Here is a 26,940-nt window from a genome sequence, read left to right on the forward strand (position 1 = left end):
GAAAAAATGAACCTAATCCCATTTGGTACCAATTAAACACAACCTAGATTTCCATTCAGTAATTAATATGAGATGAGATGAGATGAGATTCACTACAATTCACTGTATTTTAAGTCTTTTTTTATTCCTTCATATTACAAATATAGTTTCTATCACATAACTTTATTTGGCAGAAGCAGCCTTTGATATTTCACTGTGTAAAATAAAACTGCCTATTGGAAAAGGCAGACTTTATTTTTCATATGTTCGGCCTATTTATTTACACACACACATACACACACACACACACACACACAAAATTTGGAGCTACAGAATTATTTTTCTTTCTGCTGAACCATCTGATGCAGCCATACTGAACATTCCAAAATGACTTGAGATTTCTAGAAACTGCATATACCCTATACCAGGGGATGGCTGGCTCAGGAATTCTGGTAGTTGAAGTCCACGAGTCATAAAAGAGCCAAGGTTGCCTACCCCTGCCCTATACTTTGACCTTTATTGCAGTCACATGACATTGATAGTTTTTCTATTAGGTTTAAGAGCTGCATTTTTTGTTATGAATTCTGATTTTGCTATTAATTTCCTAGCTAAGAACCATTTTTTAAACATGTACTGCATTAAATTTACATCTTTTCTACCTATCAATGCATTACTGTTCTATGTACCAAATTATATATTATTCAGAAATATTTCATGAGAAATTGAATGAGTCTTCAAATGCCTATGGAACCACAAAAGAAATTTGCAATGAAGAGATCACAATGCACCTGGAACTTGTTATAAAAAGGGAATCCTCTAACAATAGAAGAATAGATTAAAAATCTTGCTCAAATTCAAATTTACCTTAGTCCTAAATATTCAATAAGTTGATACAAACTAGGCAATTCATGCTGATTTGTCTCAGCCAGTTAAAATGGGTAACATACTCTAATATGTTGGAGCAATTTTAATTTTCTAATTGTGCTTCTTTGCATCTTATATTTCTGATTCCAATTTCATTTTAGACTGTATTTTATCCCAATTTAATTTAATTCCAATTTTATTCTATATTGTATTCTTATTCCATTTTAAATTGCTTTTATCAAATTTTAGTAATAACTTGTTTCTGAAACTTTGCACTTTGATATGGCCCAACGGTTAATCAATCAATAAAATTCAAATCTTATATTTCTGAACACCTTCCTTCCTATACAAGACTGCATGTTTTATTTGCTCCTCTCCCATATTACTATAAGCTTTTGTGTTTTTTTTTATTCTTTCAAGAGGTAGAAATGGAATTGTCCCCATCCTAATAATGCTTTAGAATTGGAGAGTAGGAAAATGGCCTATATTTTCTTTTATTCCATGAGTTAAATAGAATAAATAATAAACTGTCTATACCTTTTAAAACCGCTATTAAAAGCTCTGAAAATAAAGCTCAAATAGACTTGCAGTATTTTTTATTTTTTGCGACTTGGAAACAGTCCATGAAACATTGGCTAGATTCCCACATTACTCTAAGCCACAAAGTCCAGAAATGCTGGATTTGCACAACATTGGGTGCCAAAACCATACAAATTATACTATGGCTTAACACAAGACATGAAGAACTACTGACTCCCGGCTCTTAAGAACTAAAATTCATAGCTGAGAATGTCTTGCAATACAGTTCTGACATCTTAAGAAAGTATTGCACTTTGGATGTTAGTGTCTGCCAGAGTTGCCTGCTTTTGCCCAGGAGAATCACCGATGGAATCTTTTTTTGAAACATCAGATATTCATACTGGTAATCTGCATACAACAGATTCAAACTGCAATTCAGACATTTTACAATGTTCCAGTGTAAAGCTAGGACTTGTTTCAGCTTCAGCCAACTGAATGTAATAGTTCAAACATAGCTTCAGAGAAATTCAAATATTGAAGAGAGACTGGGAACATTAATTGTCTTTCAGAATAAATTGATATACTTTCTTCTCAAATAGAAATAATACTACTTGTAGTGTTAAACAGCATGTGACAAGAAAATGCAGTTACTATTTACAGTTTTATTATCAGTCTGACAATAAAAAAATGAAACGAAATCCAAATTAGTGCCATTACTAATATGGATTTTTTATCCATATGTGCAATTAAATGCATTAATACAAAGTTTAGGAAAGCATTATTTTAAATCACAAAGCCCTATTTATCACTACAAAGATGATATTAATCCAGCAATCTTAAGTGTATTCCCTAACACGTAAGATCTTTTCACAAGTATTATCAGCTGTGGAGTCATGAAATTTTGAAAATATACATACATAATCCAATTTTATGAAGTAAAATTAACGTAAGTCACTATTTAAAAAGTGACATTACTAACTAATGGGATACATGTTTCATGTAGGTGAATGATACTTTATAAACTCTATCAAAATATTTGAATGCAGTTAGTTCTTGGTTTTAACAAAATTCTGTGCTTCTTTGAGAAGCATGTCCGTATCTTCACCGTCATTGTCTTGACAATCTGGTTCCCAGTCAGAATCTTCATCAGTAGGATCATACTCTTCCTCCTCTTCATCATCTATAAAACTGTCATTCAAGTCGTATTCATTTGGTTCACCATCATCATCACTCTCATCCGCAAGAACGCTTGTTACTATATAATTTTCAACAATAAAAAATTAAAACCTTGGGTTTTAATGTCCAATGCAAAATGAGAGTAATATACCCTCTCTTATGAACTAAATTTTATAATTTCATACTTGATTTTCAAATAAATTTGTTTTTTCTACAAATATAGAAACAAAATTTGAACAGGTGAGACAAAATATTAATTATTTATTAGAAACTGCATGAAAATACTGTATGTACATTAAGCTGATGGAGCTTTGCCTCTTCAATCTAATTAGTGAAATGAGAACAAGTCCACTGGTATTTGATAAGGAGGTCACTCCAGCTTTAATGCTCTTCCATGCAAATCACTCAAATTCTGATTTGGAAAGTTTATTTGATCTTATCCCAATTTCTAAATAAATTTGAAAATCCATTTTTATGTTAAAAAAAAAAAACTGAATTGTCACTATTCCAGATTGATGGCCACCAAATTCCTCTCTGATTTCTTGTGGCCTAGTGTTATGAAAGGCAATAAATAAATGTTTAATTAATATCATTACATCAATTAAAACCTGTTTGAACTTTTTTTTTTCTGAATCAAATATTCACACAATCTTACCAGCCAGTATTTCTTGCTAGCATTCCCAATAGGATACAGACAAATTTTACTCTTCTGGAGAAGTAGTAATCTGCTAGTAGTGAGGACTTTTAGTGCTATTTTAGAGACTTAGCTTGCAATGATAATAATTACTGCTGGAAAATCTGGAGATTAATATTTTTAGAAATTATTGGCCTAAATAAATATTTTAATCTCAATGTCTTTGGTTTCAAGCTCCATTTTACAAATCAGAAATTTGCAAACTATGGAAACAAAATAACGTAGCACAGTACTGTTGATATTGAGACCTTACACATTCAATGTAATAGATGGGAGATTATCATCATTTTTAGAAAACTCTCATTTGGATGAGAGATCTCAAGATATGTATATATTATACTATTCTGGGTTAGTCAAAGTTGTTTTTAATTTTTTTTTGTCAGTTTAATTTTCTTTCCTAAAGCTCCCCTGAAAAAACAGAAATATTATACAGGTAGCCCTCAACTTACAACAGTTCTTTAGTGACTGATCAAAGTTACAACAGCTCTGAAAAAAAGTGACTTATGACAGTTTTTCACACAACCATTGCAACATCCCCTTGGGTCATGTGATCAAAATTCGATCCTTGGCAACTAGTTTATATTTATGACGGATGCAGTGTCCCAGGGTCATATGATCAGCTTTTGCAATCTTCTGACAAGAAAAGTCAACGGGGAAGCCAAATTCACTTAACAACCGTGTTGCTTAACTGAACAACAACAATAATGCACTTAACAATTGTAGAAGGAAAGGTCATAAAATGGGGCAAAATTCACTTGACAAATGTCTCACTTAGCAATATAAATTTTGGGCTCAATTGTAGTTGTAAATCAAGGACTACCTGTAGACAAAAATGATTCCATTTCCCAAGTGTGTCAATATGAATTTGGGTTTTTTTCTAAAGATGCATTCAAGTCAGATATCCTGGAATGAAAACTCTCTTTGCAGCATTCCCAATTTCCTATATCACAATATATAATGCAAAATTCCTGAGGCAGGACTGCAGAGAGACTTTAGCCAGGTCACATAGTTCTTCCAAGAATATTTGAAAATGACTATGTGAAATGCAAAACATCAGTTCTAGCTTTTGATAAGCTTTAACCTTCAGAAGAAATACTAAGAAACAACAGACAAGTGAGTGAGTTGATCACAATTTTGCTCCAGTAATCCCATTTTATTTTTCATTCATCATTTTGCCTGAAACGATATAGTTGGCAAGAACAGGCAAGCGGGAACAGAATGTGATTACATCTTCTACTATCTTAGAAAAGAGAACATCCTGTATGCTGGATGATGAAACTCCAAGCCCTCTTTGTTGCATTCTAATGTAATCAACAGCTCTTTCACTCCCGTTATGTCTTCCGCCCTCTCTATCCTTTCATAAGTCTGGTTGCCTCTCTCACCACTGGATCATGGCTTCCTCTACAGTATCAGTACTAAACTGAATATAAAGATAATCTCCTTTACTTTTCTTGCCTGCTTTTCAATTTCAAGAGCAACTGTCCCTTTCCTTCCCTCTGCAAAGTGAAACATATAACCTCATGCAGTCAGTTTTGCCTTTTTCCTTCTTATCTAGCTGTATTTGACTGTAATGTCTTTGAAGCACCTTCAACAGTTAAGTATTGAATTGGTAACATACTGTACTTTTTAAAAATAAAATAATAAAACTCAATTTGCGTAAATCTTTTGATTTCATCTCTGTTGCAGACCAAACATCTTATATGAACACTCCTTCTTTGAGCAAAATGATCCAAAGTTACTTGCTTTTGGTTCTTTTTCTACAGGGAACATGTTACTTGTGATGTCAACTGTGTAGCCTGGCATAATCTGAATTAAAGTTGCAGAATTCAAGTTGCTATGGCTAATTATTTCTCTAGCACAGCAGTAGTTTTCTTTCTAGAAATCATACCACTAAAAGTAAATTATGTGATTATGTCATGGGTGCAGGTTTATAAAATTAGCAGCAGCAAAAGCAGCATTTATCTGATTGTGTCACCACAACCACTTTTTCAGCTGTCAGAGTATGCAAATTTCAAAAAGTTTGTCCCACTTCTAGAAAACATTTGTTCATCATTACCCTAGAACTTTTAATTAATTCTTATCCTTCTCAGCCTCAGTCAAATAAATAAATTTTATAAATTAATATTGTGTGTGCTATCAATGCTAAAGATGTTGGGGGAAAAGACAAATTCTCATTTCTTCCTTTCCCAATAAATTTATGCAATAAAAATGCTACTGATAATTTGGCTTCCAAATATTTGAATGCATTATGAGGCCATTTCTATAGCTGTTAAGATGTTCCACAGTTTAGTCTACAAATCCACAAGAAACATATTTAAAAAGGTCACTATTTCATATTATTATTGTTGTTCAAACTGCTTGCAAAATAAGCCAAATGTCAAATCCAAACATTACATTAAAATAAATCAATCCCTTTTTACCTTGGAGAGCTGCTATACTTACAGAAATGTTGATCTCCATGAACAGATTAAAATATGTCATTATTCCCATAAGGGGAACAGATACATTTATGAAGGAATTTCTTTAAGTGTAAACAGGTTGGTCCCCAACGTATGACCACAATCAGGCTCAAAATTTCCATTGCTAAGTGAGGCAGTTATTAAGTGAGTTTTGCCATATTTTACAGTCTTTTTTGCCACAGTTAAGTGGATCACTACAGTTGTTAAGTGAATCATGTGGCTGTTAAGTGACTCCCCTATTGACTTTGCTTTTCAGAAGCCAGCTGGGAAGGTTACAAATGGTAATTACATGTAAGTGTCATAAATACAGCCAGTTGCCAAGTGCCTGAAATCATGCAACAATTTTATGTGTGAAAAACGGTAAGTCACTTTTTTCAGTGCCGTTGTAATTTCAGTCACTAAACAAATAATTGTAAATTGAGGACTACCTGTACAAAGCAGATGTACATAGCACATCCATATAAAGTTAGGATATTAAGAAAAATGAACTTACTTTCTAATTTTATAGGGCCTCTAAACAGTGTCATCTACATAAACAAAGTAGGACTTCCCCTAGAAGCCATTTTTGTTTTTGTTTTACAATGATGGATTTAGTAATTTTTATACTAATTTAACGGGGTAGGATGGCGAGCAAAGCTAATTATTGAATCTGCCAGTGCTATTTGAAAATGTACAGAATCTCACCTTTTCTTGTAACTTTTGATCTCGTCTGCCTTCTTTCAGATTCTAGAGAAAGAAATGGCTACCAATAAAACAACCAAAACCACTATGAATTTTATTAAAACTGAAAACTGCAAGGGAACACTTGTTCAAATTCTCCTACTTATCTGCATCTCTTTGGAGGAATTCTAACCATTCTCATATCACCATCAAATACCAGGAAGAGGCACTGTAACTTCTTTATGTATTTATTTTGGTTCACTGAACAGCCAAATATGTTCTGTATCAGGGCTCTTCCAGTTTTACTTCTTTTACCCAATAAACCAATCGCCTTATGCTTCCATAGTGGTATTTAACCTTTATGAAAGATGCATCAGTAATTCTTGAAAATTTTATTCCTGACTCATACCATAGCCACCAGTCTGACATTCATTTTAAAAGCAATTAACTGTAAAGGAAAACACCTGTTTATGACAGGTCCAAGTATGCACTCTAAACACTTTACAAAGAAACAAACCTGGTGAAGGGCAAATTTCATTTATGCAATATATGGAATACATGGGACTATAAAGTAAGAAGTTAGAATTGGGATGTAAAGATTGCTTCGTAATTGGCATACTGAAAGCTAGCATTCAAACCATGGGGGGTGATGACAGCTCTTGGCCTGGATGAATTTTTGATTGTTTATACTTGAAAAGAAATATGTAAATACTTAAGTACTTAAAATTGATACTAACACCAGCGATTTTTACAGGAAACAGCAGGTGATAGGACTTTGGGAGAAAACAATTGTTTTGTTTTTATCACAGCTGACAACCAGTTGTTCCTCTGTACTTTAGAGCAGAAGTCCCCAACCTTTTGGGCACCAGGGACCAGTTGCAGGCATGCCGTGACCCGGTACCAGTCCAGAGACCGGGGGTTGGGGACCCCTGCTTTAGAAGGTAAGAGCTTGAAGACTGTGTCTCATGCTAACTGAGGTTGTAAAGGAGATTGAAGTATTTTTAGAATGAAACAATCAAAACAGATCTTTTTGCCCCTTAAAACTAGGGGACTGAATTACTCAAATTTTGTCAATATTTGTGGCAAAAAGGAAAGGGGCCCAGTTTCATAGTTTCATATTGTTTTTAATTGGGATGAAAGGTGTGAAATTCTCTACTGTGCCATGACAAATTTATACTTGATTACTTGCAAGCTATTTCTATGGACGTCTATGGAGATTCTCAGTCGTCCAGGTATGGTTGTCCCAAAGGTGCTTTTTTCAGGAGGCAACTGGACTTTCTTGTGTTTCTTCTGAATACATTTCACTTCTCATTTCTATGGACATGACTGGAATATAGCTTGCTAGAGACACCCACACAAGTGAGGATAATAAAAAAAGCAATGAAAACTATGTAATCAAAGCCCCCCCGTGCCCACTTTTTCATGTATCTCATCCCATATTAAAAAAATGGCAGTCATGCCCACCATCCTGATTTTTTATAACCTTCCTCCACCTGCCAAAGTTGCCCCTATATCTTGCCCCTATATACAGCAAGCTCCTTTTTAATATATTGATAATGCAATAGTTTTACTCCAGTCAGAAGTAGAATATAATCTGTATGTGTAATTATATTTAATATATCAGTGATATTTTATATGGTGCAAATATATTACCATCATAATTCAATTATATTAAAGCTGTCCAATGTATTTTTTTCAATCCCTGCTGTAAATTCCCTGATGAGTATCTAATTCTACATTAAGATTAGAATCTGGTCTAATTTCTGTAGAGTTTCACATACAACTTCGCTGCTTGAAATTTTGGCTCATATTAGTTTTCATTCACAGTTGCCTGGGTTCTTTAACCTTGTGAATTTATTATTATGGAAGACAGTTACTAATCTATAGCAGTTTTAAAATCTTACAGCTTAACAGCTACCTCATTTGGTTCTAAGAAATTTTAGTTAAACCTGAAGCAATAAGTCCTGGACAACAGTATTCAATATATTTGTAATATAATTCTCCACTTTTTATCATAACTAGCCAGCTTATCCTTCTCCCTTGCCAATTACTTGGTTAATATCTTCTGCCAACTTACGGACAAATCCTTATATCTGCTTAATTTAATATTCTGCTGGATGGAAGAATTAACAATATTGCCATGAATTCTTTTTATCTGGTTTAACCTTGGATTTAAAAGTGCTTCTAGTAATTCAGATGTATGGTAGCTCAGAAGAGAACTCTTTTCTTAGCTGGTAGGTAATCTGAGATTTCCAGAATGCTCACCAAACTTGGTTCAAATGGCATTTCTGTTCAATCTTTAATATCTGTTAATTTTACTAAGATATATTTTAATGTATTATGCTAGTGTACAGTCTTTAATAAGCAACATTGCTTTTATTGTTTAATTAATTTATAGTCAAAAACCAAATCAAACTACCTGAACTATAATAAAAAAACCTTCAAAAATCACATCAATTCCCATTATAGCACCATACTACATAAGCAACAACACTTCCACAATACTACCTGGGCACAGTCTTTGGTATTTTACCTCTGTATTAGTTACATTAAGAAAGATCTGTCCTTCATACACATTAGAATAAAAACCCTTTACCTGGAGGAGCTGTGTGTTTATATTCCAACTTGTGCTGTGGATTTTTTCTGCAAAGAGAAAGAATTAGAAAAGATGAACCTGAGTTTTCCATCTAATCATCTGAAATTTCGAATGAAAAGAAAAACAAAAGACAAAGCAAATGATTCTTTATCTTTGTTTTAAGGGAAGCAAATAAATTATAATCATACTGGAAATACGATTTACTCATTTTGAAAAAAATAACTTTTGATCTATTCATTTGTTAGGGGAGTGGCAGCTTTATCCAGTTCCATCTTTACTGGTAAAGGCTGCAAATATTTCTCCATCTATCATAGATGCCTATGCTTAAGATTCCTCCCTGAAGAGTAATTTTTTTTGGAGGGGGGGGGAATTGCAATATGTTAGTCTTCTTAGGGGTCTGCAACCAAACTAGTATGCCCAGAATGCAAGGGAAGTTACTGCTCTGCTTTGGTTTTTGGCATAATTGGAGGCTCCACAAATAAAGCAATGGAGAATTTTTCTTTGCTGGCAAAAGAAAAATAGGACTGCAAGGGGTGGGAGGGAAAGGTATGTGAATTTGACTTGCTGTTCTGCAGCTTTGAAGGGAGAACAATAGGTTTGCCCAGTGTGGATGGTTGAATGCCATCTACTGAGGCTTGAACCATTAAACCCAACTCTGCTGAGGGTCATGAAAGAAGGTCAGTTATATGGCTTTTGTACTGAAATTACCATTTTGTGGAACCCAAAGCTGTTGAAGTCATGGTAAGACTTATTTTCTAAGTTGGGAATTAGGAGGAACAATCCATTATGACCTTTTTAGTGAGCTACTGATAATGAGCAAAAGCCTGGGCTGTGTCTTTCTGCTAAATCAATGAAGCAAAATGAATGTTCATTAGTGGTGGAAAATTTTCAGACCCTCTTTCTGAAAGGCATTCTTGTTGCTATAGGCACCTCAGTGTAACAAAATTTCCTCTGCAGGAAAGTCAATAAAAAGTTAATCTTCTAGAGATAAAAAGAATCAACACATTCTGCATAATACCAAAGACAAAAATGGCAAGCAAGAAGAAGAACCCAGATAGTATAGTTGATATTGAAATCAAAAGAAAACTGAGGGGGTAGACAAGAACTCTATCCAGTAACACATGCTCTAAAGAGTGGACTTTCAGCTAAAATATTCCAAAGCTTTAGAAATTTCCATCATTGTCTTGTAAAAGAGCATCATCCGAGATATGTCATATAGAAAAACCACAATGTAAAATCAAGTTTTAAAAGGCTTTGAATGGGAGCTAATCAGCTGTTTATTTAAAAAAAAACCAAAATAATGGAAAATTGTCATTTGTAATACAAGTTGCTAAAAATGTACCCTATGGAACTTATGCTTAAAATATGGCCCGCCAAGACCCTTTGTAAAAGATAATTTCTCCCTGAAAAATGTAATTAAAAGTAGGACTTAGAACCTTGAAGTATATAGCAAAACTCTTCTTTGACAAGTCACTAAAATTATTTTATCCAACAGGTGGGAAGAACAGTCCCCACAGGGACCTTGCAGATACTCCACCAATCCATCCTAACCCAGAAGGGACTGGGTTGCTGTGAACAGGGCCATTGGCCAGCACTTGGAAAATGCAATAAGGATGGAGAAATAAGCCTTTTTCGTCACCCCAATTGCCACAAACTTAGGCTCCAACAAAGGCTCTCACTTGTGTCTAGTTGGATTCACTCATGTAGTATTTGATTGCAATTGTTATAATCTCTTCCAGGAACAGGTTGGGTCAATGGTCTTAACTGCTTTTTGCTTTGGTATGTAGTTTTGTGTGACTTAAAATCTTGTATTTTGGATTTTATTTTTGGGGTTGGAGTAAACCTTTAATAACAGATGTGTAATGTTTATCCAGGTAAAAAGTTGGGTCTACACAATTTCCATAAACACAAGTAGTTGTCATGACTACAAATTTTTGTTGTTAAGTGAGACATTTATTAAATGAATTTTGCTCCATTTTACAACCTTTCTTGCCACAGCTGTTACGTAAATCACTGCAGTTGATAAGTTAGTAACCCGGTTTTTATGTGAATCTGGCTTCCCCACTGACTTTGCTTGTGAGAAGATCACAAAAGGTGATCACATGACCTTGGGACACAGCAATGGTCATAAATATGAACCAGTTGCCAAGCAGATGAATTTTGATCACATGGCCATGGGGATGCTGCAAAGGTGTTAACTGTGAAAAGCAGTCATAAGTCACATTTTTCAGTGTTGCTGTAACTTTGAATGGTCTAAACCAACTGTTGTTATTCAAGGACTACCTGTATATGTGCTACGTTTGAGTCAATCAGTAGAAAGAACATTTGGTAACTCCCAATGACATACCATGCAAGTGAAATATTTATCATCCAAACTTCAAAATTATTCTAAATGATCATTCTTACCTGTAACAATCTGTTCCATAAGGACATTCAGGCCTATCATCATCAACGTGAGTTACAGCTTCTGAGTCATGATAATCACTGTCACCAGGGTGACTAAACTGCTGGAAATGTATAGGATTCTTTCTGTGAAATTTAGAAATACTACATCAACTATCAAGACGTATTTCAAATGTATGCAGCTGGGAGAAATACAACACCATTAATTCAGTTGAACTAATGTGAATGAAATACAGTAATTAAAACAATTTAAAAAAAACAGAATCAGTTAATATTACAAAAATAATTCAACTAAAATTAAAGAAAGCAAGTAGTTCTTTCTGAAACCTACTCTAATTTGGTTGGCCAAATTCCAGTATGAGGGAATTTTATAGAACAAAGTTAACTACCTGGAGTTGCTCTATAAGTGAACTAGATAGTCTTATATTCGATATATAAATAAATAAAATAAATTAAGAACTCCTTGTTTTTTTCTGGAGGGGGAGAATCTACTGTCCCTCATAAAGCTTATGTTAGATAAGTATGAGACAGTGAAAACTGAAAAGGCAGAAAAATTTTACAGAGTTATAAAGCTCTATATTGTATTATCTATCTGTAGCACACATCTGGCAATGCTAATCCTCATGAATACATGAAGAATAGCAATATTGTGCATTTTAAAACTCAGACAAATGTCTTTCTCCTTCTAGCTCTCCAAGCTCTGAATGTACTTGATCACAGTGGATTTGCTATATTTACGTACTGCACTGGAGATCAAACTTGATCAAAACACAGACGCATCAGTCAAGACATATACCTTGACCACAAGATGTAGTATTGGCTACCATCTTGGCTGGCTTAAAAAAAAAAAGACTGAATTCAAGGAAGTCATGGGGATCCATGGCTATGGATTGATTGCAATGTGTCTGCCTCTGAGGGCCATCTGCTGGGAGACTAGTAGGCTTCCTTGGCAGTTGGCTGGCCACTAAGAGAACCAACTGCTGGACAAGATAGAACAGGTCTCTAATTTAACAGGATACTATTTATGTTTATCTATTCTTACATGGTATTAAAAGCATGCATATAGATACATATGGGAACAATCCCAAAGGTACTTTTTCAAGAGGCATCTGGACTTTGTTTTTCTTTGAAGATGTTTCACTTCTCATTCAATCAAAAAAAGAAAAAGTAAAAGCACTTTTGGGACAATCATGACCTGGATCACTGAGAATCTCCATAGACATTTAGATATGGGGACAATGTTCCTCCTATGTAATGGGAAAAACTTAAAAACAATGAAAACACAATCTGGTGTTATGAACCTCTCCTAGCACCTGATTTTGCTCAAGAGTAAACAGTTAATTGTCAAATGATTATGTTCTAATTGCTTCAGTCTACTTTTGGTGTGCAAAGTTATTCTCTTAAGAGGCATTCTGCCTTTTTCTTCCTCGCTATCGTTTATTCTAAAAGAATGAGAATCAACTTTGCCTTGAGAGAAATATTTTACAGAACTACAGCATACACAAAAAGAAGACTCTTAAGATGCAACCATGTATGAGTAAACACTCTTATTTTTAATTGTGTTATTGTTACAAAAAACCGTTTTGACAGAAAACTCAAAACAAACTTCTTATGCAACTAACTATAGTACCCATAAACAAATACATATTTACAGCCACACACATTTACCTGAAAGTTATTTAAGAGTTCAGAGACCTCTTTCTCAGCAATAGACTAATAGAAGATAGATCCAATACTGCAGTATAAAATATTTTGACAGGTGTATTAAATCAAATTAAATTGTTATAATACTAATTCGAGGCATTCCATTTCCCTTTTAATATAGTAGTTCTTGACTTAACACCATACTTGGGACTGGAGCTTTCATCGCTAATACAATTCCTGATGCAGCTGATTAAGTCAGTCATCCATCACATGATCTTGACCAACTTTACAATCTTTTTTGCCATTGTCATTAAGTGATTCCGGCTTCCCCCATTCACTTTGCTCGTTGAAAGCCAGCTGGGAAGGCTGCAAAGAGCAATCACATGATACCAGGATGCTATGATTGTCATAAATACATGCCAGTTCTCAAATTTCAATCAGATGATTGCAGGGACACTGCAATAGTCGTAAAAAAAAGGCCTGATCTTAAAATGATGAAAAACGTGACTTACGACTGCTAAATGAATGTTCTTAAATCGAGGATTACTTGTATAGATAGTTCTTTCCCATATGTTTCTTTATAAAGAAACTCAATCCATTCAGAAGAAAATAAATAGAGAACCATTATATTTAAATATTTTGTTTCATAATACCATTTCTTCCAGTCTAAACTTCTGTAGCAGAAGTAAGTTTAAACTCAGTGCATACTATATGAACAGATTGTATTTTCCTATCACTTATAGAATATACAGGTTCTTAAAAATTCCTGGATATTATTTTGTCTGAATACTGATGTTCTTTTCCAGTATTACTACTACAGTTTGGATAAATTATGACAGCTAAAAATCACCTAGCACATATCATGTAACTGCAATACTCAGAACACCGAAGAAACAGTGCGTCACAGTACTTCCAATTCTAGATACACAGTATTCTGAGGAAAAAATCTTGGAATTACATATTAAAAGAACTTAAATTTCTGTTTTAAAAAATGTGAGAAGATGAGCAGCATTGCTCAAAGGAAACAAATGGAAGTATGCCAAACAAACTCTCAAGCTGTATGATGATTAATGCCTTATAGAAGCCTTGGTGGTGCAGTAGCTAGAATGCAATATTGCAGGCTAACTCAGCCCACAGCCAGGAGTTCAACCCTCACCGGTTCAAGGTTGACTCAGCCTTCTATCCTTTCAAAGTTGGTAAAACGAGGAACCCAGATTGTTGAAGGCAATATGCTGAGATTTGTAAACCACTCAGAGAGTGCTGTAAAGCACTTTGGAGCAATATAGAAGTGCTATAAAATTATTTTTGTATTAACTTAGAAAAGTATTTAACATAAGCAAAATACAATGTGTCAACTGCTTAGTTTTAAATATAGATACAATAAAAAGAACTCCCCTGTCCACAGACTATATGGTTATGGACCAGTAAATTGCCATTTAGAACTTGTTTTTACCTGTAGCAGCTTCTCCCATACTGGCAAGTAATCCTCTGAGGTTTGTTTATGTGAGAACTCTGTTGCATCTCTTGACTTTCCGTTATATTTGAAGTATCTATTCCAATAGCCAGATTCAGAGTAGTCTCTTGAATATCACCCTGATTATAAACCTGCATGGTTTCAGAATTAATGCTCTCCAATTTGTTTTCTTTTGTATTTGTTGTATGCATTTGAGTAGGCTGAGATGCTTGTCCATCTGACTTGAGGGCCAGCTCTTCATTATCCAGCTGACTGTTAAATTGCTCAACTGAACTTTCAGCTTTCTGAGATATTCTTTTACTTTCAATCTTTGGCATTTTCTTTGCAACATCTTTAGTAAATACCTCCTATAACAAGTGAAAATTTGTATGAAAGTGTTCATGAAACAGATTTTAATTTACTATTATTTGTGTGAAAATAGATTTTACTTGAAATAGATTAATTAATCAGCATACATGACATAACACAATCAAAATTAGACAGGTCCCTAGATCATGGATCTTCTGTACACAAAGAAGAACAATTATGAGGACAATGAAGGCTAGAAAATAAAAGAGAACAATATTAAGGAAAAATGTGGGAATTAGAAGAAAGTTGAAAGTTAGCATTAACTTCAGAAGTGGGAGGAATAGAATACTAAAAGGAGGAGGAGCATGGAAATTAGCAGAGTCATATTAGAAAGCATAAACCTGAGCAAAATAAATAGAGTGAATTATGAGAAAGGAGATTTTGACAGTAGAATCTTGAAATTGAGGTAAAAAATGAATTTTGATAGAAGAAAATAGTCATAAACAGAATTTAGCTCAAGAAACAAACAGAAATGGGAAGTCAATAGAAAGTCTAATTAGCAAAATGCAAATAATTTCAAGAATAATTCCCACTAGCTAACGAAAGTGGGGATATTTAAAGTTCCAATATTGGTTATACATGACTCTAATATGTGCTGAAAAAACACACAACCCAAAGTGCTCCCTCATGACTATATAGTAGTAAAAATTGAAAATGTGGCAATCCTTAAGTAAGGACTCTCTTACCTACACTGTAGAACTATTAAAATTAATGTGGACTTGCCACTTCGAGGGAACTGTGTTTCCCAAATTCCCTTCTCAACTGAGATGCTTTTCTTGGGTCCAGTTACTAAAAAGATTTGGCAACATTTGGGTATAAATCTTATTAAGTATAGTATATTTTATAAAGGTAGATTCCTTGACATATTTTAACCTTAAGATACCAAAGCAACAATAACAAAAATTATCTAACCAGTCATATATATGTCTGCATCATAGAGTCATGTGAGCTATGACATTTGGACAGAATTAATAAGTAGACTTCCTGAAACCAAAAGCATTCTTGTAAGTCACAGCTTCAATAAGGATTAATATTTGTAAGAATATAATGGCCAGTTATATAAAATGAAATGGGGTGCTATTCTCAGTAATACTAGGGCAATGGTCCATCAGTCCTTTTCACCAGCCCTTTCCACTGAGGTCACTAGCATTAAAATAAAAAAGCAGATTCTGGCTGTATCTGAATGTATACCTCAATTCTGACTTTTCTAATAGCATGAAAAGCAATCAGTGTCCTTCATGAGAAATTTAAAAAGCCCTAGCACAAAACATCAGAAGGAAAAAAAATAGGACCATGTTTGAAATAAATGAATTGGATCTGTTTCAGAAGTAGAAAACAGGATGAACCATATGGACTGCATCAAATCACCCTCTTGGCCCTGTTATTTGATAGCTGCTTCTCTACTGATCAGGTTCTTCCTTATAAGTATTGTGCATTTCTATGAACAGAACAACAAAAGCCAGAAGAAGTATTAATTGAAAAAAAAAATAGAAAAGAATACCTCTTTTAGAAGGGTAGAATCTTCACTTTCAAGAATTTTCTGCTTTTTTCTTAGATCTGGCTTTATTTCTTCATTATTACCTATTTTGATTAAAAATAAACAATCCTACTGAATTGAACAATTTTGTCATCTAAGCCAGTGGTGGCGAACCTATGGCACGGGTGCCAGATGCGGCACTCAGAGCCCTCTCTGTAGGCACGAGCGCCGTCACCCCAGTCCTAGTCCTTCAGCTGGGTTTTATAAAACCTTTTCGCTTTAGGCCTCTGCCCCATGTGCAAAAAAAAAAAAAAAAAGGTTCAATCAGTCAATTTCAACTTCTCGCGGGAAAAGAAAAGATCTTGCAAAGTTGGAATTGATTGATTGAACTTTTTAGTTCCACCCAGTCTGCCATTACCACTGCAATCACTCCCACCCAATGAGCCACACCCAGCCAATGGGCCACACCCACCCGGTACTCGACGATGCATAAGTGGGTTTTGGGTTGCAGTTTGGTCTCGGTCTCTAAAAGGTTTGCCATCACTGATCTAAGCTATGAATAACTGCACATATTAGAAAGATTTTATACTGCCTTATTTTAAAAGGAGAAAATTACAATGTATTAACATTCTTCTTATTTAAGACATGATCCCCTCTGTCCAGGCACCCAGCCTGACCTGACCTAATTGTTGCCTGGCAGGCCAGCTGGCACAAATCCTGACCACTCCTTGTTATTCTCCCTACTCAAGCAGCAGCAGCAGCTTGAGTTTCTTGGCTCCGTCCGCATGGAGAAAACCAGAAGCACAGCAGCGGGATTGCTCTCAATAAGACCGGCGCAAGTGAGCGAGCAGCGCAGAGCAATCCTGCTGCTGAATCTCCTCTTTCTTCATTTTGGATGGAGCCAAGAAACTCAAGCCGCTGCCACCGCTTGAGTGAGGAAGACGACAAGGAGAAGAGTGGTCAGAATTTGTGCCAGCCAGCCGGTCAGGCAAGGAGTAGGTTGAGTAGAGTGGGTGGCTGATTGGGGCGGGGGAATCATGGCTGCTCAGGTGGCTACTGCCACTGGTGGTGGCGGTTTGGACGCAGGTACAAGGAGCCTGGCTCTGCAATGCCTCCTCGCTCAGTTGAAGGCTTTGTTTCTGCCCTAAAACGAAGGCCGGCACACGTGAGCGAGCAGCACACCCGGGAAATGGACGGCATTGGTTCCTGTGCCCAGCCAACTCCGATTCCACACTTTGCCCCATAGGCATGCAAATGAATCAAACAATCCCCCTGCCCCCCGAAAATGGAAGCTTCTGGGGACCATGATGTCTTTTGCAGAGAATTTGTGTTTGAATTTGCGTGATATTACAGCACCCAGGAGCTTCCATTTTCAGCGCAAAAAGCATTTCCAAGCTGACTCTCCTCTCCCTCAAAGGGAAAGAAACCGCAGCAGAAAGGAGACAGATTTTGCAAGGTGAATGTATCTGGTGCGGCTGGGAGGGGGAAGCAGTTGTGGGAAGTAGGGGGGGGGGGGAAATAGAGTGAATGTTGCAGAGCCTCTGCAGTCATTCGTAAGAGCGAATAACTGCCATGGTGCTGCAATATTTGTGATTTTGGGACTTGCTCGTAAACACTAGGGGGCGTTTGTCACGTAACTTCAAACGAGTGTTAAGTGAATGCTCGTAACTTGGGGATTACCTGTAATTATCCCTTTGTACAATCTAATAAATGTATGCATGTTTAAGGTCACACACTATATACAACTTCTGTTTACATAACTATTAGTATACGTTCTGATATTTTAAAATTCTTAAAAAGCATTTTACACTTAAGATAACTCTAAGAATACATTAGAATTCAGACATAATTTGATTTGTTCTTGCTATATAGTAAAAGCAAGCAGAATATATCACTGAAGTATTTTTGTTCATTATTCTTTCAAAACCTTTTTCAGATGAAAAAAAATCAACTAGTAATGGTGAGTTGTCTTTTAATGCAAGCCACCATCAATCTCATGCCTGATTACCATCTTATTATTTAATTAGAAATATGGCTGGTCCTGTATTAGTAAGCAACAACAAAATTTTACAATCAACATAATAGAAAATCCTGATTATGTTGAAGTTATCAGATCCCAGTGGAGTAACTTTATTATGTATCTCAATTTTGTTAATGACACAATGTGGAATCGCAAGCAAAAGTACAATTAATGAAATTCTATTATTACATACTCCAAAAGGAGAATTTAGGAAAGATAATTGCCACGACTTCCTTAGCAAATCTGTCTTCACACTTACCAGTTTTAGAGGTTGACTGAGTTGAAGCCATTAGATCTGTGGGCAGCATCCATTCTGGAAGCTGTCTTTTTCGCTGAGCAGGCCTTGATTCTTCTTTTTTAGGAAGAGTAAACTATAAACAAAAAAGGAAATTAATATATTATTACATATTTTTCACAGGGATTAAAAAAAAAGAATACACACGAGATCAATGAACATCCTTCTCCATAGTTGTCACAATACCTTATATTCCTATATTAATGCAGCTGTATCATGCCCTAGTCAACTCATGTTTGGATGTTTTGAAAGTCCCTGAAAACCTAACTGTTCTCCCTGGCCTCCCTCAAGGCTAAAGGTAGTCCTTGACTCATGACCAGTTGCTTAACAACCATTCAAAGTTATGATGAAATAAAATAAAGTTATTTACAACCCGTCCTTGGAAATACAATTGCTGCATCACCCCTACAACCATGTGATAGTATTTTCGATGCTTTGCAGTTGTTTCACATCTATGACTAGTTGCAGCACCTATAATCATTTAATCATGTTTTGTGCAAGTTTTGCCATGGGCATTAAGTAAATCATTTGCTTAATGACCATATAGTAACTCAATGGCCAATGTAAAAAATAGTTGTAAAATTGAGCCTGGTTACGCGATGACTCTATTTATGACCATAACAGCTTACAATCAAAATTCCAGATTCAAATGTGATCATAATTTGAAGGTTACAGGTTACTGTTGTTGTTTGATTTGGTTTTTGTTCTCTTCTAGATGACTGATATTTTTTCAGTTTTTACTGAGTCTTGTTCTTGAACCAGAGTAGGCAAGCTGCCCAAAGTTATTTTTTGTATTCTGCCTTTATTATTTTTACAAGAAACCTAAGGTGGTGAACATATCTTTTACACCTTTCTTCTCTGGTTTTCCCCACAACAAAGACTTCTAAAGAAGTTAATCCCAGTGAGTTCAACAAAGACTATTCCACTCACAGTAAAGAGATATACTTTCAACCTAACTCTTTCACCGGGTAATAATACTCTTTATATGACAGAAGTAACTTCATCCAAAACAAGCTCTCTTGAGATGCCACCCATGATCACAAGATTGAAACTAATAATCCATACAGAATTCACATTCACTTGTCTGGATTTGAATCTATATTGTATAGAGGCACAGGAAGGCAGGCCAAGGTAAGTAATACCTGGGGACATCTTGGATAATAACTTTTAGCTTACTGGCTCAGCCCTGTCACCACAACTTCTCTGAAAATTGATTTTCTACTACCTCATATTTCTTCTTATAGGTGAAAAACATCTCCATCACAAAATTCATTTAATTTTTCCATTAATAAAATTTCAGTACACCATAATTGAAAATTACCTTCTCTGGGATTTCAGTTGCGTTTTCCATAAGTGAATGTACTTCTGGAAGCTGTTTTTTGTTAGAAGGGATTGTTGATTGTTCTGAAGGCTGACTGTGAGACATCATGGTTGACCGCAGAGTTGTGGGGATTTGATCACGTAGGTCTTCTACACAGAGATTACCATTTTCCCTATTGCATATAATAAACCTCTTAATGGCAATGGATTGGCACAGATTGTTACTCATTACTTAGTAGAAGAAATTAAAATTTCTACCCAAAGTTATGATTTGGGACTCAAATTATTTCAGTGGAATTATTTTTATTGTTTCTTATTGTTATTGCTGCAGTTGTTGTATTTGTTTTAACCCTTTTTATTTTGTGACTTCAGGTCAATTTTTGACTTCTAGTCCCTACAGTATTCTTTACAAAATTTCAGAAGGAGTTTGCCATTGCCCCCTTCTAAGGCTGGGGGAAAGGGACCAGCCCAAACTTGCCACCAAAGACTGAAGAAATAAGCAAATTTAAGTTCTTGGAATCAAAAGCAGCATCTACAAGAAGCTTTTTTTTTCTTTAATCTTAAAGGAGCTATGTCTCTTTCCAGGCTTGTTTGCTGCTTGGAAAGCTGATCCCATTGTTGCTGCTAAACAAAGTAGTTCTGCATGTGTACAGAGGGACAGCTGGAAGCTGCTTCAAAACAGCTGTGCAAGCCAGAAAAATATAACAATGGAAGGTTGCTTCATATGTGCTCCTGCCTGTTCCAAAGAATGCCTTTTAAAGAATTTGTACAATCAATGTAATGAATCAATAAGCTATATATAAGCTTCTGTAGTTTTTCCATGATAATAGACAATACATTCTGGATCTTATTTAGCATGTATATAAATGCTATAATATTTTTTTAAGCACAAAACAAATATCGTTCATAGACAAGAGAAAAATAAGTATTTTATGTTAAATATTATGAATTTAATGCCCTATAAATTTAAGGTATTTATTCCCTGCTATTTTAGTAAAGCTAATGTTCCTACTCCATTCCACATCAGGAATGAACATTTGACCAAAAAAAAATCTGTTTTACTCTGAAATATTACACAGAGGTTTGCTGCAGTGCTGTCCTTGAACTGTCATTGCAACTTTCATTACTTTTTGTGATTTTGAAAAAAACCTGATGTTTCAATTATCTAACAATACAGGAACATCCAATATTTAAAATATTAATATATTTATATATGTGTGTGTGTATGTATATATGTATGTACAAAATCTCTAATTACATTTTGCATATGTACAATTGTTATAGTATTCATCTTATTTTATTGTGCTGAAGGAGTAATACCTGCAATTACAGCTGAGATAAATAGAACAAATAATTTATTCAGCTACCACTTATCATAATGACTCAAACATAATTTGACTCATTTAGCACACTGCATATCAGATTATATTTTAAGAGGCAACTTGACACTGAAACTCACTGACACTTTTTCAACATCAAATCTCCTTGCCTTAGCAGGCTTTCCTTTTCCAGTGAAGTACGCAGAACCTTGAAGATGTATTTGTCTACCAACAGAGAAAAACTGTCACCTGGACACAACTGATGCCACTTATCTCTATCCAGTGGAAATAGTTGGTCATCTTCAACAGGCCAGTAAAAACAAGGGTTCACATGGACCTGCCAATTAAGAAGACTCTTAGTACAGATATCAGTGAAGACCTTGTAGGACTTAATAGGCTTATTTAATGTGGACTGATTCCATTACAATGCAGCAATGCAGCTTATTCTGGGAGAGTAATTACTTTAAACACAGTGAGAAAATGATTGTTATATATTAATTGAATTCACAGACCACAAATAAGGTTTACTAGTACAGAATCAAGAAAATTCCTTGCATGAGGTATTTCCATCAATTTACACTCCTGCCAAATGCCACTACAGAGAATTTCAGGCTCCCTTGTGGAGAGCTTAACAATAATGATCACAAGACATGATGATGTCAAATGATTGTTTTGCACAAATGGCACAATTATTTAACAACATCTGAGATGCAAGCCAGAACATTTCCTTGCTGTTTTTCACTCCCCAGAAATGCCCATGTTATAGTGGAAAGAAGGAAACTAAAGACTATTGGATTATTGAAGATAAATAGTTGTTCTTTCAATCTTACCTCACAAATATATTCACTAGATACTTAGGAAATGAAAAGAGAAATTTGAAGTGATGGCCAATTGTATTTTGAAACACAGCACAGCACCTCTATGTTGTTCATTGCAAATAGGCATTTCCCTTTTCAACTTTCTATGTAAGCCTAGAAAAATATGTAGCTCCTTTAACAGTAGTAATAATTCTTAAATAAAAGTTAGGCTCAGCTGGTATAACATCGTGAAAATATAATTGGCCAGCCTGTTGTCATTATACGGTAGCATGTGAACTAGAAGAATAGAAAAGGTAAATGTGCTTTCTACCATTTAAGCCTCTATTTCCACTTAGGGCTAAAAATGAAAGGATATTCAACACTACCCACCGGTTTGATGCTAAGCTGGTCACCAACTATTTTCAGAGTAGCATGCTTCCTGGAAACTTTTTTATCTGTAACCTGGAAATAGACAATTAAATTATTTTTCAGCAGTTAATATGACGGGAATAATTATTGTATAATAAATTATTGTATAAATTATTGTATAAATAAGCTATTTCCTTCAAAGAGAAACTGTTTTGTTTTACCTATTATTAAAATGAAAATACTGCTCATCCTGTTTACACACAATAAAATATGCATGGCAACTCATGTCAAATACAGATTAAGCTATCCAATTAAGAACTAAAGAGCTAATTTAAATACATACTCATATTAAGGCACAGAGAAAGGAGAAAAACAAAACAGCACCTCCATTTACTTTCTAAATCTATATTCACTATCTGGAAAATAGACTGCAAAAAGCAACTAACTAAAGACAGAGCTCTTCCACCTGAACAGCATTACAGAATGGGAGCTTCAGAAGGTAGGTATAATCATGCAACAATATCTTAAATTCATATTAAAGATACAGAAACCTTGTCCTTTTTTGGTATGTATCCATCATGGCTAATAGGTCAAAATACAAGCATGAAAGGCCATTATTCCTTAAATGATTTCAACTGTGATCCATAAAAACTGAATACAAAAGTAATACCATATAACAAATTGCCTTGTAGTTTCTTTTATTGTGGTCATCAACTTAGAAGATTTACACAGCTCTGAATAACTGGAAAAGCCCTTATTAAACTAAAAAAAGAATTGAGAACATAATTATAATTTTCAAGTATGTAATAATACATAACTATAATATACAATATGCCCTCAAGAAGTACAATTAATTGTGGAGGTTCCTTCACAGAACTTGAATATTGTGACCTCTAGTGGACAATACAATATCTATACTCAATCAAATATATAGTGTATTACGGTATTAGTGTGATAATCTTCTTTCAACTATTGAAAGTAAACAATAATCTGCAAATTAGAAAGCACAATCACAATGAGGTTGATGAAATAAAAAATTGACCAAAGCAACATTATTTTTAAAGAAAATATTACAACTTTCAGAAACAACTTGAAAATTGGAATTTTATTCCAATGATAAAAAAGCTGGTTATTTGAGATTTCGTGGTTATCCATCTGTATTTATTGCTTATATTGGCTTTTCTTTTTGCATTTTACATATTTATATGCCTTTAAATGTATTTGTATGAGAAATACTGTTTTTCTTGAAATTATAATGAATATATGTATGGTTCTGGACTCAAAAAGAGGTTTCAGCCTTGAATTAGTATGCTAAAGCAGGGGTCCCCAACCCACAGTCTGTGGACCAGTACCAGCCATGGCATGCCAGCAACTGGTCCGCACAAAGCCCCATCCATGAGATGCAGGTAGCACACAAAACCACGCACTCTGGTCCGCGGAAAAACTTCTCTCCACGGAACCAGTTGCTGGTGCCCAAAAGGTTGGGGACCTCTGTGCTAAAGGATGTCATAAGAACTAATTCAAAGAGAATGAAACAAAAGGCTTCTGGTGGAAGACTGTGTGAACAACAGAGCTGACCGAGGCAGAATGAAAAGACAGCAAGTCTCTTTGATAATTCCTCTCCAGATAAACAGAGGAGCCTAGTAAGTTTTTCAGACAGCCGTTCTTCACAAGGAGACAACAAGATAGGGTCTCCTGCTGGTTCAGAGTTCTAGGAGATGAGGTAATAGCCATCTTGCTCAAACCCAGTCTGTGGTTTTGAAAGGACACAATTTTTAAATTTTTACTTTTTGTTTGCTACATACATTTCTTTTCTATTTTTATTTTTTTCCTTTCTGCGCTTTCTATTATTTCTTTTTCTTTTTTAGTTTGTATTAGTTTTTACTATTGTAAATATTACACTTTAATAAAATTACTATAAAAACAAAGAACAGTTACTATATTTGCATTTGCACAGCACCAGAGGTAGCTGGTAGGAGTACCACGCAGTAAGTTCAAGAAGACTGAGATTTCATCCAATGGAGCAAGGTAGGCATCTAGGAGCTGAGTAATTGGTTGCATTTGCATAGCACCAAAGGTTGCTGGGAGGAGTATTTGTATTGTTGTAGAACAGTGGTTCTCAACTTGTGGGTCGGGAACGACCATTTCATGGGGGTCGCCAAACAACGCAGTCCACTATTTTTCCCCCTTTTCCTTAGCTGTGCTACTCCCTTTTATTCTATTGGCTTTTGAAAGCCAATAGAATAGACTCTCTTGAATAGAGTCTAATTCTATCGGCTTTCAAAAGCCAATAGGAATTGTCCAGGCTGTCTCTGCCCTGCTGAGCCCGCCAAAAGTCCCATTCTGCAAACAGTGCTGCAAGTTGTCTGCAGTGAAGGTGAGCTGTCTGGAAGCTTCCACCCCTCCCTGCTGAGCAACTACTAAAAATTTAAGTAAAAGAGGGCCAGGGGTGGGAGGTGGGAGGCCGGTGGGCGCAGGGAGGGTTGCTGGTGCGCGTGGGGCCTGGCGGGTGCCTTACCTCCCTTGGGCTGGGCCAGCTGGTGGCCCAGCCGGTGGTCGGCCTGCGCCGTCTCTGCCACTTGCCAGCTACGCCTCGGCCGGCGCAGGGGGCGGCACCATGCACGCGTGGCGCTCCCAGGCAGGGAAAATCCTCGACTTACGACTGGTTGGGTAGTCCTCGACTTACGACCGGTTCGGTAGTCCTCGACTTACAACCGGTTGGGGTCGCGGCATTAAAAAGGTTGAGAACCACTGTTGTAGAATCTTTACTTTTTGCTCCTTCTTTGAGAGACCTGAGAGGTAGCTACAAGCTGGTGAACCTCCAGCAAACTTTATGGCTGAACCACGATTAGAAATGGTGCTTTGCATTTTGCAATCTAGCGTTATGTCACACTGGATCCTCATATGGCCTTTATTTCACTCTTAGAATGAGATATCCTTTTCCAGTCTGGAAGGGGAAATTTACACTGAAACTTTTAGGATGGGTTTTTCCCAATGTCCAATCTACATGAGAAGGTTGCACTAGTCACAGGATTGAAAGGGTTTGGGATCCAAAAAACACTTACCCAAGCTAAACTCTGTATTCTACATATATTCCTATCATTACTCCCTATAGCAGTGGTGGCGAACCTATGGCACGGGTGCCAGAGGCGGCACTCAGAGCCCTCTCTGTGGGCACACGTGCCATTGCCCCAGTCCTAGGCTTTCAGCTGGGTAAAAAAGATCTTGCAAAGTTGGAATTGATTGAACTTTTTAGTCCCACCAAGTTTGCCTTTACCACTGCAGCCACGCCCACCCAATGAGCCACACCCACCCAGCATTCGATGATGCATAAGTGGGTTTTGGGTTGCAGTTTGGGCACTCAGTTTCTAAAAGGTTCGCCATCACTGCCCTATAGGAAAGGCTACAAGAAGGAGTGGCAGAGACATAGATCTCAAGATCAAACCCCAGGGCAGAAGCACCTCAATCTGCACATCTAATCAGAAAGGACAATTACCTTTTGACAGCACGTACACAACCATGCCCCCCAAGTCCACAGCAAGGATCAATACCCCTGTAAAAAAAAGTCTCTGCACCCCATTTTCTCTGTAACTTAATCCCAAGAGCAAACCTCTTTCGGGAATAAATAAATCTCCTTTCCTCAGTGTTTGGATTTCATTTTGATTTGTTCATCGGCAACTCCAGCTGAATTGGAACTTCAAATAATTCTTCTAATATCACCAAGCCACAATACAAGTTATACTAAAGTTATCAGATGCTCTAAGAGATCCTACCAATGTGGATAAAATATGCATATTTAATATCAACATATGAATTACATGCATGTAAGATCTGGTGCAATAATCTGGACTCCTTTAATTGTACTGTTAAGTGGCTCAACCAAGCAACATTGCTTCTTTTAGCCTTTCCACCTTGATATGTTATTATTTTTTTGTTAGCTTGCAAACAAAGTCCATTAAATCTTATTGATTGATTTCACCAAGTTTTTCCAAAAGACAAGCCCCTTAATTGACTGGTGGGGCGGGTCTCATTGGTCCATCAGGTTGCTTTGAATACATGACCAGGTAAAGACGCTGTAATATATGTGTGTGTATCTCCTTCACTTGCCCACAAAGGGGTCGCTCACGAACTCACTGCTAGTGCCGTTAGTCCTCTCAGTCAACTACACAAACATACTAGACAAACTGGCATTCCTTTGGCGAATCGCTGTGGCACTTACTCCCAAAAAACAGCCTCTTCCTATCACTGTCTCCCCGAGCGGCAGTGGCAAAGGGCAACCCCCGTCCACTGGCACTAAATGAAACCCAGACACGGCAACAGGCCTCTCGCATTTCCCCTTGGAAGTAAGATTCCACAAGGGGGAAGAAAAAACAGCAACGTACCGTCCGTCCCTTTTTTGTATATACCCTTCCTATCTGCTGAACTGAAGCATGCCGTTCCGGTGTAACCAATAACTCGCTGCCTTTTGAAAGAAACACACCCATAACTGCGCCACAAATCCACTACGGAATTTCCTGCCTCGCCATC

At 36.1% G+C, this 26,940-nt stretch overlaps 1 protein-coding gene across 7 annotated transcripts; it reads right to left on the reverse strand.

Moving 5' to 3' along the window:
* Window positions 1–2,004: 2,004 nt before the first annotated feature.
* Window positions 2,005–26,931, reverse strand: APLF (aprataxin and PNKP like factor). Of its 7 annotated transcripts, none has more exons than XM_039349311.1 (11): window positions 26,796–26,931; window positions 22,435–22,506; window positions 21,497–21,584; window positions 19,930–20,078; window positions 18,573–18,684; window positions 16,318–16,397; window positions 14,448–14,815; window positions 11,354–11,476; window positions 8,948–8,994; window positions 6,376–6,417; window positions 2,005–2,617 (listed from the first exon to the last, which is right to left on the reverse strand). In XM_039349311.1, the coding sequence occupies exons 1-11, from the start codon at window positions 26,895–26,897 to the stop codon at window positions 2,409–2,411; spliced, it is 1,392 nt and encodes a 463-aa protein (XP_039205245.1). In that variant the 5' UTR covers window positions 26,898–26,931; the 3' UTR covers window positions 2,005–2,408. The 7 variants fall into 7 exon arrangements, with proteins under 7 accessions (XP_039205245.1, XP_039205248.1, XP_039205247.1 ...); XM_039349314.1 differs by lacking the exon at window positions 26,796–26,931 and adding an exon at window positions 23,084–24,584; XM_039349313.1 differs by lacking the exon at window positions 6,376–6,417.
* Window positions 26,932–26,940: the final 9 nt, after the last annotated feature.

The sequence above is a fragment of the Crotalus tigris genome, unplaced genomic scaffold (assembly GCF_016545835.1).
Source record: "Crotalus tigris isolate CLP2741 ecotype Arizona unplaced genomic scaffold, ASM1654583v1 scf7180000018260.1040479, whole genome shotgun sequence".
NCBI lineage: Eukaryota > Metazoa > Chordata > Lepidosauria > Squamata > Viperidae > Crotalus > Crotalus tigris.

Coding starts and splice junctions, on each gene's coding strand:
- APLF (XM_039349311.1), bottom strand. CDS start 26,897: ATGGGTGTGTTTCTTTCAAAAGGCAGCGAGTTATTGGTTACACCGGAA. Junction 18,685..19,929: donor CAACTGAAATCCCAGAGAAG/GTAATTTTCAAT, acceptor TTTTGTTTATAG/TTTACTCTTCCTAAAAAAGA. Junction 16,398..18,572: donor TCAGTCAACCTCTAAAACTG/GTAAGTGTGAAG, acceptor TAATCAAAATAG/GTAATAATGAAGAAATAAAG.